At 38.7% G+C, this 13,366-nt stretch overlaps 1 protein-coding gene, 1 non-coding gene and 1 pseudogene across 4 annotated transcripts; all 3 read right to left on the bottom strand.

Annotated features, from left to right (window-relative positions):
• Positions 1 to 249: 249 nt before the first annotated feature.
• LOC146455300 (uncharacterized) lies at positions 250 to 9,137 on the bottom strand. Of its 3 annotated transcripts, XM_085094436.1 has the most exons (6): positions 8,891 to 9,135; positions 2,697 to 2,746; positions 2,065 to 2,136; positions 1,329 to 1,508; positions 918 to 1,087; positions 250 to 403 (listed from the first exon to the last, which is right to left on the bottom strand). In XM_085094436.1, the coding sequence occupies exons 3-6, from the start codon at positions 2,120 to 2,122 to the stop codon at positions 377 to 379; spliced, it is 435 nt and encodes a 144-aa protein (XP_084950562.1). In that variant the 5' UTR covers positions 2,123 to 2,136; positions 2,697 to 2,746; positions 8,891 to 9,135; the 3' UTR covers positions 250 to 376. The 3 variants fall into 3 exon arrangements, with proteins under 3 accessions (XP_084950562.1, XP_084950564.1, XP_084950563.1); XM_085094438.1 differs by lacking the exon at positions 2,697 to 2,746 and having other exon boundaries at positions 8,891 to 9,137; XM_085094437.1 differs by lacking the exon at positions 8,891 to 9,135 and having other exon boundaries at positions 2,697 to 3,610.
• A 2,623-nt stretch (positions 9,138 to 11,760) lies between these two features.
• LOC146455299 (5S ribosomal RNA) lies at positions 11,761 to 11,879 on the bottom strand. Its single transcript, XR_014859057.1, has one exon. It is a non-coding gene; the product is annotated as a 5S ribosomal RNA (ribosomal RNA).
• A 562-nt stretch (positions 11,880 to 12,441) lies between these two features.
• LOC146455298 (5S ribosomal RNA) lies at positions 12,442 to 12,560 on the bottom strand (annotated as a pseudogene).
• Positions 12,561 to 13,366: the final 806 nt, after the last annotated feature.

The raw sequence follows: 13,366 nt of genomic DNA, 5'->3' as shown, positions 1-13,366 counted from the left end.
GGGTGAGAGCCTTCGTACCACGCGGCCGCGCATTCATGAACGAAAAACGTCACTTGAAAATATAAGTTCGCGTTACTTTTACTACTTCGCCATTATTCCAATTCGTTTAACTTGCACATTGTAGCCGAACTATCCAGTCACAGAACAGGTGGGAACGAAGAGAAGAGAAATGGGCGGCTACGGGGACGTAATGCCTAAAAACATTGGATAGCTTGCCTCATCCTCACAGCAGACAAATAATAGAAGTAATTGTGTTTTTCATGCTCTTTATTTATCCCTTACATCTGGCCCTTATGGTGAAGTTTTACAACAGTTAAGAAATCACAAAAGCTACCATTTAATTTCCCCACATTCATTCCTTTTAGACTTGAGTCCATCAGCAACACTTTCTGGCCAAGGGCTCCTGTATAAATGTTAAAAGCATTAGTAGGATTTAAAAACATTTAGCAAAATAAAGTGTAAAAGGCTTCAAATGCACCCGTAGTGAACATGATTATTATTAACCCTAGCAAAACGACCACTTTAGGAAAGATCTATCCCAGCGCAGAGGCTGGCCGTGTTGATATTCCTTACAGAGGCCCGGTCTCTAAATCGCTAAGTGGGGTCGCTTAGATGTAGCATAATAGCGCAAGGTGCATATTCGTTCTGTCAAAACAAAAATTAAACAAGGAATCGCAGGAAAATGAATAAGAAAATTGAGACAAACGCGACCTAAGACGCAAAGAAAAGCCTAGTTTTTGAACTGGTAACCTTATTTTTGAAAAGCCCGTGATTAACGCCATTGACTCTCATTCAGCCTACTATGTCGCCATCTTGATTTGAACTAAATCAATGACATGCAAAGCCACATTTTTTTTTCTTTGCTTTCAAGAAAGTCATCATTTTTCCTTAACACGTATGCCTCTTCCAGAATTTACCTTGAAGTCTCTCTTTGTTTTTTTGCATTTCTGTATCTGCTCGCCGCTACCAACACAAGCTCGGCCACCATGCGCGGGGTCTGGGGCGGGGCTGTCGCATTTTCGGTATCGCTTCTGCTTCTTGCGCTTGCACTTACTCCAGTCGGACCACTCGCCCCAGTTTCCATCAACTACATTTGATAAACGAAACAAAAGGTGTAGCATTAGGTTTTCTAGAGAAAAAACAATTACGTTCTTTTGAAAATTCATTTGCAACGTAGATGGAGAAAATTCACCATTAGTAGACTCGTGAAGGGCCTTCACTTTGAGCTACTTCAAACTGGATTGTTATTATAACAAGTGCAAAATTAAGTTTTGGACAAATGTTTACAGCGAACCTTACTAACGTTCATCAAGTGTTTGGATGCTTACCGCAGTGTCCCCACATTCCCAAGACTGGTAGGCCGGTAAACTGACACCAGTATTTGCCATCTTTTGAACCATCAAGGGTACAGGCATGATACTCCTTAAAGTTGTACGAGAAGGGAAAATGGCAGCAATTAGGAAAGAGAGCGTTTGTTTTATCCGTCTTGGTGCCAACTTCGCAGGCCTCTAAATGACAAAAAAATTGAGACAATTTAGGTTGTGCTTTTATACTTTTGTTATATTTGCTTTTGGTTAGATTCTGGATTGCCTTGGATAGAAGCGGTTTTACAAAACAATGTGCTTCGACATTAGGCAAGCAAGGCTGGTAAGATTGGAAAACGAAACAGCAGTCCTGTTTGTTCATAGGAGGCGACCGTAATTTAGTCCAAAGAATTGGGAAAATTGGTCGCAATTTTTATCAGCTCAAGAGAATTTTGAGGCAGTTATATGAAGAACAAAACTAACTGGCAAATATAATTTAAAATTCTTCCTTAATCTAAAATAAGTAAGCCTTCACCCACTCCCTCTCTCTATTCCGTGCCCTTTTCACTGGACTGAAATCGGCGACCAGAAAGAATATCTAAACACTGAGTGGATGGGTGGGAGAGAGAATTGTCACCTAAGCTCACCGCACGCCAAAAAAGTGCATTTTCAAGCGTTTCACAATTTTGTAATTTTACAAACGATTGATGCCAAGAAACAAAAGGAGCAACCCAGCAGGATTATCTCATTAGCAACTTACGTGATGAAATCAACGCCACCAACCCAATCAACGCACACATCTTCAAAGCAGTGTTCATTTTGGCTGCGTTTCCTGTCAAAATAAACCAACATCATCTTTAAATGACTGACACTCCTCTTGATGAAGCCCTCACTAAATTTTCAAACGGACATTTAACATTTTTTATTTAAAAAAAAAATGCGCCCTGGAAAAAATAACGTTGGCTTTTTGAACATTTTTTGAACATTTTTTTCAACTCTCTAATCACCAGTACTCTTTAAGTTGTTATTCGAGTTACCAGAAACGCCGCCCACATCCTAACTGAAAAATATCACTGTTATTTCAGAGACCTAATTCTGCAATAAGGGCAAGATTGAACAATCGCCAGAGAATTCCCAGAAGGGGCTGAGAAAAAAACGAAAACTCCGGCGTCTTCTGAACAGGAGACCCCCGACACATATTTTCAACGGGACCCGCTTATCGCCGACTTCAGTTTACTCTTTGGATCCGATCTCCTTACGAGATCTTCAGGAGGAAAAAGCCGTTAGTAGTTTTGTTTGAAAAGTAAAACGTTTGGTAACATGAGACTAGTTCGGACAATTTTCAACTGCTGTGCTGTGTTAATCAATCGAAAATCCCGTACAAAAACTTACCTGAATAACCGAGATGCTTCACGTCTCGAGTCTTCCTGAAAACTGACGCACTACAGCAAAAACGGTGAATATCATCATGTTACAGAACAGGCGGAATAAGTAATGAATAATGCCACATGGCCATTCATAAATGTCAATAACTTGGGCTATAACGTAGTAATTTTACTACACAAAAAATTTAATTGTTGAAGGTTGAATTAATTATTTGCTTTACGCCTACAATGATTCCTATTTGTTTCGTCGCCCTTCAATTTTAAAATTACACGTTGCCTATCTTATGGTATTAGATCGATTCTCCTTGCAAATGAAGGCCTCTTCTAATGCGCAAGCGTTTCTTACACTCGTTGGCTTCATAGCTTTCTTGGCAGAATTTGCAGGTAGACTAAAGACTGTTAAATACGTATTTGAAAATATCACTCTCGAAAGTTAAAGTTGCTGTGCAACAGGTCAGAAAATCATACCGTCTTTATTTTATTTTTTCTTTTGAATTCGTATTATTTTTGTTACAACTGTGCCAAAGGAATTTTGGCTTCCAGCATTTTTTTTTTTTTTTTTCGTCATACAATCAAAATTATGTTAAATTCTATCTCAAATACATATCTCAGAAGTAATGCAGTGGGCGTTAAGAATGTATTTAAAAGTCCATATTTTGACAAGTTAAAGCTGTTTTTCTAACAGCAAAATCCTTTTGTTTATCTCCGCCTGTTCCATTCTCATTGTTTTCTTATGATTTGGGCTGGAATATCTTAAAAGAACATAATGGTCAGTGTGAAATGGAAAAATTGTGCGACCTTTGTCTCTTACGTTGGCGGAAAGTGCACAAGAGAGAGGAGAGTGTTTTAAAATTGTTACTAAAATATTGATTTTTAGAGAAGTTGTCTTCAACTGAGCAGGATTGAGGTCAATCATTTATCTTCCACATCATTTAACTAAAAAGAAGGCTGTTTCTGACATCACTGGTGAAAATATCCAGGAAGGTTATTTTGTCATGGTAAAATGAAACATAAACTACCTTTGTCATACGCTGGTATAATTTTAAAAGAAACAAGATGAGGGGTATCAAAAGATAATGATGCTGAATTGTTTTTATTTAAACCCGGTCTCACTTTAAGCTGGACTCCCAAAAACTGTTCCCCTTGATGTAATTAATTCAGTAATAATGTCCATCCACTACTCGTATTAGAGGAATAATTAACAACGGGATCATTGTACTGATGCAATTCCACAAATTTGATTGGCTTAGTGGCCGAGGTATACTGATGAGATATTATACCATGCCCGAGAAATGAAGACCATTAAATTGTCTTCTGGTCCAGTTGTTCTTACAAGGCCAAGTACGTGTCCATGCAAACGAAAATTTCTTCAGTCCCACTGTGTCTTACCACGTAGATTCCAGAGCTTTTGACTCTGTGGGTGGAATCCTAATGTGTGACCATTAAAATGCCAGCGATAGAGCACTGTTTCCCTTGGTGATGTTTATTGTGCTGTTCAATATGGCTCTACATTTTGGTTCATTACTTGAAGTCCTGCAGTGTGGCCATTAACATTGAAAGCTGTTAAAGCACTTTCCTTCGTTGCTGTTCGCTTAGCAGTATTTTAGAGAACGATTTGTTTTGAATTTTCCTCTGCTTTAGCTTGCGTGCTCTTGGACTTAAACGGACAAAAGTGTAATTTTCGACGTCAAAAGGTTCGGTAACAAAACAAATACTCACAATTAATCAATAGACGCTCACTCCAACGAAAACGTACAAGAAGAATTGAGATTGTTTCAGTTGACGAGCCTTCCTATTATTATCCCTATTATCTTCCATCGGGAAATAATGACGGTGAATATTTATAGAAAGTGAATGAATAACGGTGCTTAACTGTCTCATAAATATCGATAACAATGCCAAGATGTTTTCGCTTTGGGTGCAATACTCATAATGCGCAATGAGCGAGTTATCGTAATGTGGTGGAAATGTCACTCGGTCGCTGGTAAACCGGCTTTCAAATGTGGCGTACTCTCACGGCTCGCTTTAGCTTCTCAGCTCCTTCAATTATAAAAATTCACGTTTTTGGGAGTTCGAAATCAAAAGAAATAGACTAAACAACACTTGATCGATGTATATAGTCTTCGTACGTTTATATTTTGGCGAGGAAAGCGCACCGTCGGATACCGCTCAAGCAGATTGAGATTGTTGTCCAAGTCAACAGGGATTTCGCGCAAAATGGAGACAGAAAATACGATGGGGAAACGTCTGAGGATATTCCGTGCTCATTTGCGTATTCCTCTTTCGCAATCTGAAGTCATTTGGCTGTTAAAATCGTTGCGCCACGGGTGCAAGATAGTTAGACACCCTAAACAACTAATAAATACAAAAATTAATCACCGCATTGGAAGTTGAGCACCTGTGGCGCAGTGGCGTTATAGATGGTCTTTGAAGCTGGAGGTTCCCGATTCGAACCTTCGCACATGTCAAAGACAAAATCTTACGATTTGTATTTCGAGTCCTGGGCCAACCGAACACAATGGGAACAATATTTTATACCTTTCAGGTCACACTTCATTCCCGCATGTCGTCCACGAATCGTTAGTTTTAACGTAGTTTGATGCGAGTACTGCGTTACGGTTAGCACTGTTCTCTTCTGCATTCACGAGTTGGCTCACAGCAGCCTTTGATTTTTTGTTTGTTCTTGCAACAACTGTCGCACATTTAAGAAAAGCATCTCCCTTGTTAATATGAGATTAAAAACTGTACAAAAAGTGAACAAACAAAATTATTTGTTTTACTCCTATTGTACTTTTCTTTCCATTGGCTAATGAGATCGCTTCCCCTACCCAGTTTAATGGGAAAAGGCACTATAAATAAATCTAATATTTTTTGTTAAGAGCACCGCTTTCTTCGTGTAAGGTGTATTTAGTATGTATTTAAAGTTACATAATTCAAGCACTGCAGTTTCCCTGCAACCATCTTTTTTTCAGTCATTATATTCTTGCTATTATGTTATTCACCGGGTGCAATATCCCTTTTTCGTCACTTAGGATGGGAAAAGGGATTGCAAGCTATTTGTAACAAGCATCGTAAATTCCAAGAATATTTTAACTTTTGAAAGGAAAAATATAACAGATCATTGTCACCTAACGTTGGCGGAATTTCCACAAAAAAATATATATATCTATCTAAAAAATAGCTCGAGGGAAAAAAGTTCTTTGCGTATGTTGCAATAATATAGAAAGCAATCTTTTCTTTCTGTCCTTTTTAAATACTTATTACCTCTTGTTGGCAAAGGTGGATTATCATTTAAAAGCGAAATAAACTCTTACTCATCTTACATGCGGAACACCCTGTGTTTGCCTTGAGCTAGTCTTTATTCGTAATGCTTTTGTGGGCCATTAGTCATGGGGTATAAACTATAAATATTCAAAGTGTTCAAGGAAAGAAAAAACACTTTACTACGACGGGCTTTGCAAAGGAACAACTTAAAGTCTTTAGACATGGAAAATCATAAATGCACCAACAAATAATAAGCTATAATAAAACTTCACTGGTTTGGACTTGAAGACTGATGATTGCTGTGAGGTGGTTTGTGATGAACTGAATAAACATTAAACTAAGCATACCTGTCTTGAAGATTTGTTACTTTGCAACGAGGTTTACCCACGCTTTTGTTCTCCTACATTTTTATACCTTTTGTGAATGTTTACGAGGTTTCTTTTGGAAATAGGATATCCCTAAACCATTGCTTATTCATCAATGTTTGACGGCTTCCCTGGTACCCGCCTATCAGCTCAAGTAAGTGTGCACCGTTTGCTTGAAATTTCCCGTTGACATTTTTCTAACGTCAGTAAAACAGCTTGAATTTTAGACAATGTAAAAATATTATCCTTGGGAATAAATTAGTACAACCGGCTATCATCTCTTGTTGTTCATGCATAGCGTGCGAATTTGTTAAAAAAAAAAAAAAGAAGAATAGATGAGTCTGACAACTTGCAGCAAAGACATGGAGCGGTATCGGGGTCAAGAATAACTGGATGTCTATTTCTTATGTACATGTCGTCTTGCCTACTTGTCATGTCCTCAGTCGCAAATGAAAATTTCTTCAAACCCACTGTGTCTTACCACGTAGATTCCAGCTTTTGACTCTGTGGGTGGAATCCTAATGTGTGACCATTCAAATGCAAGCCATAGAGCACTGTTCCCTTGGTGATGTTTATTGTGCTGTTCAATATGGCTCTACATTTTGGTTCATTACTTGAAGTCCTGCAGTGTGGCCATTAACATTGAAAGCTGTTAAAGCACTTTCTTGCGGTGCTGTTTGCTTAGCAGTACTTTAGAGAACGATTTGTTGTGAATTTTCCTCTGCTTTAGTTTGCGTGCTCTTGGGTTAAAATAAACAAAAGTGTAATTTTCGACGTCAAAAGGTTCGCTAACACGAAACAAATACTCACCCAAATAATCAATAGACGCTCACTCCAACGAAAACGTACAAGAAGAATTGAGATTGTTTCAGTTGACGAGCCTTCCTATTATTATCCCTATTATCTTCCATCGGGAAATAATGACGGTGAATATTTATAGGAAGTGAATGAATAGCGGTGCTTAACTGTCTCATAAATATCGATAACAATGCCAAGATGTTTTCGCTTTGGTAAAAAGATAATTTCTTTGTTTGTTCTTGCACCAACTGCCGTACTTTGGTAAAAAGATAATTTCTTTGTTTGTTCTTGCACCAACTGTCGCACATTTAAGAAAAACATCTCCCTTGTTAATATGAGATTAAAACTGTACAAAAAGTGAACAAACAAAATTATTTGTTTTACTCCTATTGTACTTTTCTTTCCATTTCTTTGCCAACCCTCAAATTAAAATTACACGTCAATGGGCTGGCTAATGAGATCGCTTCTCCTACCCAGTTTAATGGGAAAAGGCACTATAAATAAATTTAATATTTTTTGTTAAGAGCACCGCTTGCTTCGTGGAAGGTGTATTGAGTATGTATTTAAAGTTGCATAATTCAAGCACTGCAGTTGCCCTGCACCCATATTTTTTTCAGTCATTATATTCTTGCTATTATGTTATTCACCGGGTGCAATATCCCTTTTTTGTCACTTAGGATGGGAAAGTAATTCCAAGCTATTTTGTAAAAAGCATCGTAAATGCTAAGAATATTCTAACGTTTGAATGGGAAAATATAGGAGGTCATTTTCACCTAACGTTTTCGGAATTTCTATATAAAAAACAGCACGACGGAAAATAGTTTTTGTGTATGTTGCAGTAATATAGAAAACAATCTCTTTTTTCTGTCCTTTTTAAATCCTTATTACCTTCCTGTTAGCAAAGGTATATTATCATTTAAAAGCGAAATAAACTCTTATTCATCTAACATGCAAAACACTCTGTGTTCGCCTTGAGATAGTCTTTATTCGTAATGCTTTTGTGGGCCATTATTCATGGAGTATAAACTATGAATATTCAAAGTGTTCAAGGAAAGAAAAAACACTTCACCATGAAGAACTTTGCAAAGGAACAAGTAGTCTTTAGACATGGAAACTCATAAATGCACCAACAAATAATAAAATACAATAAAACTTCATTGGTTTACACTTGAAGACTAATGATTGCTGTGAGGTGGTTTGTGATGAACTGAATAAACATTAAACTAAGCATACCTGTCTTGAAAATTTGTTACTTTGCAACAAGGTTTACCCACACCTTTATTTTTCTAAATTTCTATACATCTGGTGAGCGTTTGATAGGTTTGTTTTGGATGTAGGATATCTCTAAATCATTCCTTATTCACCGATGTTTGACGGCTTCTCTAGTAGCCGCCGTACTCAGCTGTAGTAAGTGTGCACCGTTTGCTTCAAATTTCCCATTTACATTTTTTTAACGTCAATAAAACAGCTTGAATTGTAGACAATGTAACAATATTATCCTTGGGAATAAATGAGTACAACAGGCCTTTGTTGGTCATGCATAGCGCGCGAATTTGTTAAAACAAGAAGAAAAGACGAGTCTGACAACTTGCAACAAAGATATGGAGCGGTATCGGGGTCAAGAATAACTGGATGTCTATTTCTTATGTCGTCTTGTCTACTTGTGATCTCGTCTTCCCTACTTCTTACGTCTTCTTGTCTGCTTATTCCGTCGTCTTCCCTACTTGTCATGTCATTTTGCCTACTTCTTACATCGTCTAGCTTGTCTACTTACACTGTCGTCTTCCCTTCTTCTTACCTCCTCTTGTTTACTTGTGTTGAGGTTAGCTTGCGCGAGTGGGAAAATGCAACCAATCAGATGAACGGAATTTGCATGACGTCTCAACTCCGAACGCTTTAGGGTAACAAACACGATGTTGGAGGAAAATGTTTAATCGTTTAGCCAAGGCTTTTAGGCATTTTTTTTTCTCAACTTTTTTTTTTTTTTTTTTTTCAACAATTTAAGTTGCGTACACAACTTCAATGGTCATTCACTTACTCATTCTTTCATCCGCAGTTCAAATATGTATATTTACTATATTCCACTTACTGTTCAGGGGCTGTAGCTCTAAAGCCTTAGTCGACATTTTGACACTAAACAGACATCAACAAGGTTTTCGTAGTTCAAGGCTAAACGGTTATCATTTAGAATTCCCAGAGGGGACGGGGCGGTAAGACTGATGGATTGCATTCCTTCTGGATCAGCCTTCTTTAAGATATCTTCTAGGTCGTCTCCGTAGCCGCACCGAGCGATGTGGTTCTTCAGGTACAGTAGGTTCTAGTGAACCCTTACGGAAAACGTCCTGGGATGCTGGTATAGGTTTGTCTCTTAAAGTCACTTTAAACGTTACTTAAACATACGGCAATCGTCATTTTAGTGATCTTTCGTTTAAAATGCCCAACAGAGCTGGCATCCTTTAATTCTTGGGACAAATTATTCCATAAACAGGCCCCGCTATAACAAAAACTTTGTTTCAGGTAATTGGTGTGTGGCTTGGGCAGAGCACGTTTGCTCTGTAGATTTCTCAAATTATTTTCCACTAGATACTTCGCTCCACACGGCAACTGCTACACGGTGGCTTGCGAACAGAATGGCGCGGATGGCCTAGAGCTCAGTCCCTACGCGATTTTCCTGTTTACTTCCGTTTTGCTTTTTTACTTCCGTTTTTTTATTTTCGTTTTTGCTTTTTGTTTGCATTTTGCTTTTCTTATTTGCGGGCCACCGTAAAAATCCCATTTCATTAACAATTCAATTCCACTATATTTATCAAAATAATAATTTTGAATGTTTGACCAGTTAGCACGCTTTTTGAATATTAATAGACTGATCCAAAACCTAAAAGAGATCACGATGCTTAAGAAAAATCAGGTTTCCCCTCAAGACTCACGATTGAATGTCCTGCTACAATTATGGCTCAAAAAGAAAGAAAAACAGAAAAATCAAACATTTCAACTGTTATAGATTGACAATTATATCTCACAGTTAAAGAAGGCGACATGGAACACAGACTCGCTGTTATCAATTCATTTTCACTTGATCTCGTGCTTAAGATCTGATTGTTGGATGAAAATATGACGGACGCCTTTATGAACCAACAGAAAAGTTGGAAATCTGCAGCGCTGACCCCGCATACTGGTAAGAGAAGTTGGATAAGATTTGAAACTTTGAACTGCAATCTACAGAAATTTTCGCTTCGCACTAACAGCAACCCATTCTCAAAGAGGATGAAGGACCGATTGCAGGCGAAAACCGGAGCAACTACGTTACTATGGCATGAAAAGTTGGTGCTTATTTTATCAATCGCGATCCCAATTAATGTTGTGACAAATCTTGACTGCAACTGAAGAGGAAGCCCGGGCAAAGTTTTGATTTGTTGTTCAACACTGCTGGAGAAAGGGCAATGAATGTGAGTTCCCAAAAGCGTTCCCCGAACAGATCATAAGAGTACTCTCTCGGGTACTGAAGACCACCCCAAACTTAAACTGTATGTTCCGTATTCAGTTCTGTCCGTGAAGAAGGAAATAATAAATATATATTTAGCCAAGCCTAAAATCGGAGCTCCACAATTCCTTTTTCTAATAGCATTTATAGAAGTATGCTTATTGTATGAACCTTACAAGCTCCTCATCCATTCTGCAGTTATATATATATATATTTAGTGCATGTGCAGCAAACTGCTCATCAACAATAACAATGCAGCACAGAGGGCAAAATTGCTGAATGCTTATTTGTTGTAACAGAGGGCATTTGTTTCGTAATTTTCCTTTCACCGAGGGAAAAATTACTTATTCCTGATTGGTCGAGCTGCGAAAATACTCGCTCCTGATTGGCTGAGCGCGCCTTTCTACATTGTGTTGGTTTCTTCATTTTGTGTTCTTTATGTTCTTTGTTTTTGTGACCCTTTAAGCCGGGTTGTTTATAACAAAAATACATGGAAATCAAGTGCTGCAGCTAGATAGGAAATTCCTCAAGGTTAAATTTCTTGTCTCCTACAAGATACAGCAAAATATTATTTGTGTAAAAAGCTAAAAACTTGGATCGGATTGATTTTAGTTTCGTTGAGAAACTGAAATCAATCATGGTGACCAAGTGCTTTCACCTCGCTACTTCAGTACTTACAACAAACGATAACCGAGAATGACGGTGTCCTTTTAATGGAAGAAAGGAGCAGTGGAAGAAATTACACTGCAAGTTCCTTCTTTGGATCCAACGTTTGCTATTTTTATCGATCTGTGTTCGTGTGAAGGAAGCTTCACAGGGCAGGTGAACAATGAATTGATGCCTAACATTTGGTTCTATCGTTGTTAGTTTGCTCCTGAATTAAACTTGTATTCTCTCTTAATTACATGTGTAAACTAAGAGCCGCTTAAACGTCTAGTACAGTTCTTAACAAAAAATGGTTTGTTCGCACACCTCTTCCGTCACCCCTGAATTGTTTTCACAAGGTTGGCAATTTGCAAAAGTGCCCCTGCCTTTAAACTTTAAATAAACGTTTTTGGTAGGCTAAATGGTTTCTTCGCTCGCCTCTTCTATTAGCTCTGAACTGTTTTTACAACGTTGGCAAAAGGAAAATGTTTTCCTTGCTCTCAAAAACGTAAAAACAAAGCCTACAACACGTGGTATTCCCAGGCGGTTACCCATCCAAGTACTAACCACGCCCGACAGGGCTTAACTTCGGTGATCGGACGAGAACCTGTGCTTTCCCTGTGGTATGGTCGTAGACAAGAGAAAGGTGCAAATTTAATGATTTATAGGAAAGCTGCAAAAAGTCATTTTTGCTTTCCTCTGGAGTGGGTCGTGAAAGTGAGAAGGTGAATGCGTTAGGTTATTTTCAGCGGCTAGCGCATGACAACTTTCCTGAAACGCAGAATGAGCTTCAAATCAGCAACTTATGTCAGTTGCCTCAGACCACACTTTGGAAAAGTGCACCTGCCTTTGAGCTTTAAAACAGGGTTTTTGTGGCCTAAATAGTTTGTTCGCGCAGCTCTTCAGTTACCCCTGACTTGTTTTCACAAGGTTGGCAATTTGCAAAAGTGCGCCTGCCTTTAAACTTTAAAAAAAACGTTTTTGGTGGGCTTAATGGTTTGTTCGCGCGCCTCTCCTGTTAGCCCTGAACTGTTTTTCAGGTTTGGCAACTTGTAAAAGTGCGCCTGCCCTTGAGCTTTAAAAAACGGTTTGGGGGCACTTAATGGTTTGTTCGCGCTCCTCTTCTGATAGCCCGTAACTGTTTTTACACGGTTGGCCAAAGGAAAATGTTTTGGTTGCTCGCAAAAACGTCAAAACAAAGCCTACAACACGTGGTATTCCAAGACGGTCACCCATCCAAGTACTAACCACGCCTGGCAGGGCTTAACTTCGGTGATCGGACGAGAACCTGTTCTTTCCCTGTGGTATGGTCGTAGACAAGAGAAGGATGCGCAAATTTAATGATTTAAAGAGAAGCTGCAAAAAGGCATTTTTTTCTTTTCTCTGGAGTTGGCCGTGAAAGTGAGAAGGTAAATGCGTTAGGTGTTATTTTCAGCGGCTAGCGCATGACAACTTTCCTGAAACGCAGAATCAGCTTCAAATCAGCAACTTATGTAAGTCGCCTCAGAGCACACTTTGCAAAAGTACCCCTGCCTTTGAGCTTTAAAACAGGGTTTTTGTAGGCGAAATAGTTTGTTTGCGCACCCCTTCCGTCACCCCTGACTTGTTTTCACAAGGTTGGAAATTTGCAAAAGTGCGCCTGCCTTTAAACTTTAAAAAAACGTTTTTGGTTAGCTTAATGGATTGTTCGTGCGCCTCTCCTATTAGCCCTGAACTGTTTTTACAAGGTTGGCAACTTACAAAAGTGCGCCTCCCCCAAAAAGGCATTTTTGCTTTCCTCTGGAGTTGGTCGTGAAAGTGAGAAGGTGAATGCGTTAGGTTATTTTCAGCGGCTAGCTCATGATAACTTTCCTGAAACGCAGAATCAGATTCAAATCAGCAACTTATGTAAGTCGCCTCAGAGCACACTTTGCACAAGTTCGCCTGAGTAACTCTCAGTTCTATTTCTGAGTCACCGAGTTTGCCTTCACAGGTTTATAATAGTCATCTGTTCCCGTACCTCAGGACGGCTGATGTCTGCTATAATTGCTGCTTTTAAAGGGAATATTGGTACCATCACGGCAGATTAATGTGGACAGTGGTATCATTTTATCTAAACGTATTTACCACGATGTCTAAATAGCG

The sequence above is a fragment of the Pavona decussata genome, unplaced genomic scaffold (assembly GCF_977016875.1).
Source record: "Pavona decussata unplaced genomic scaffold, jaPavDecu1.1 SCAFFOLD_280, whole genome shotgun sequence".
Taxonomy (NCBI): Eukaryota; Metazoa; Cnidaria; class Anthozoa; order Scleractinia; family Agariciidae; genus Pavona; species Pavona decussata.
The sequence above is the reverse complement of the archived record's forward strand: the minus strand, read 5'-3'. Positions and strand labels throughout refer to the sequence as shown.

Excerpts from the sequence above, each read along its gene's own strand:
- LOC146455300 (XM_085094438.1), bottom strand. The coding sequence starts at position 2,122 with ATGAACACTGCTTTGAAGATGTGTGCGTTGATTGGGTTGGTGGCGTTG. Across the intron at positions 1,509-2,064 it reads GGTGGCGTTGATTTCATCAC|AGGCCTGCGAAGTTGGCACC; the intron begins GTAAGTTGCTAA and ends TTTGTCATTTAG. Across the intron at positions 404-917 it reads AAACAAAGAGAGACTTCAAG|GAGCCCTTGGCCAGAAAGTG; the intron begins GTAAATTCTGGA and ends ACATTTATACAG.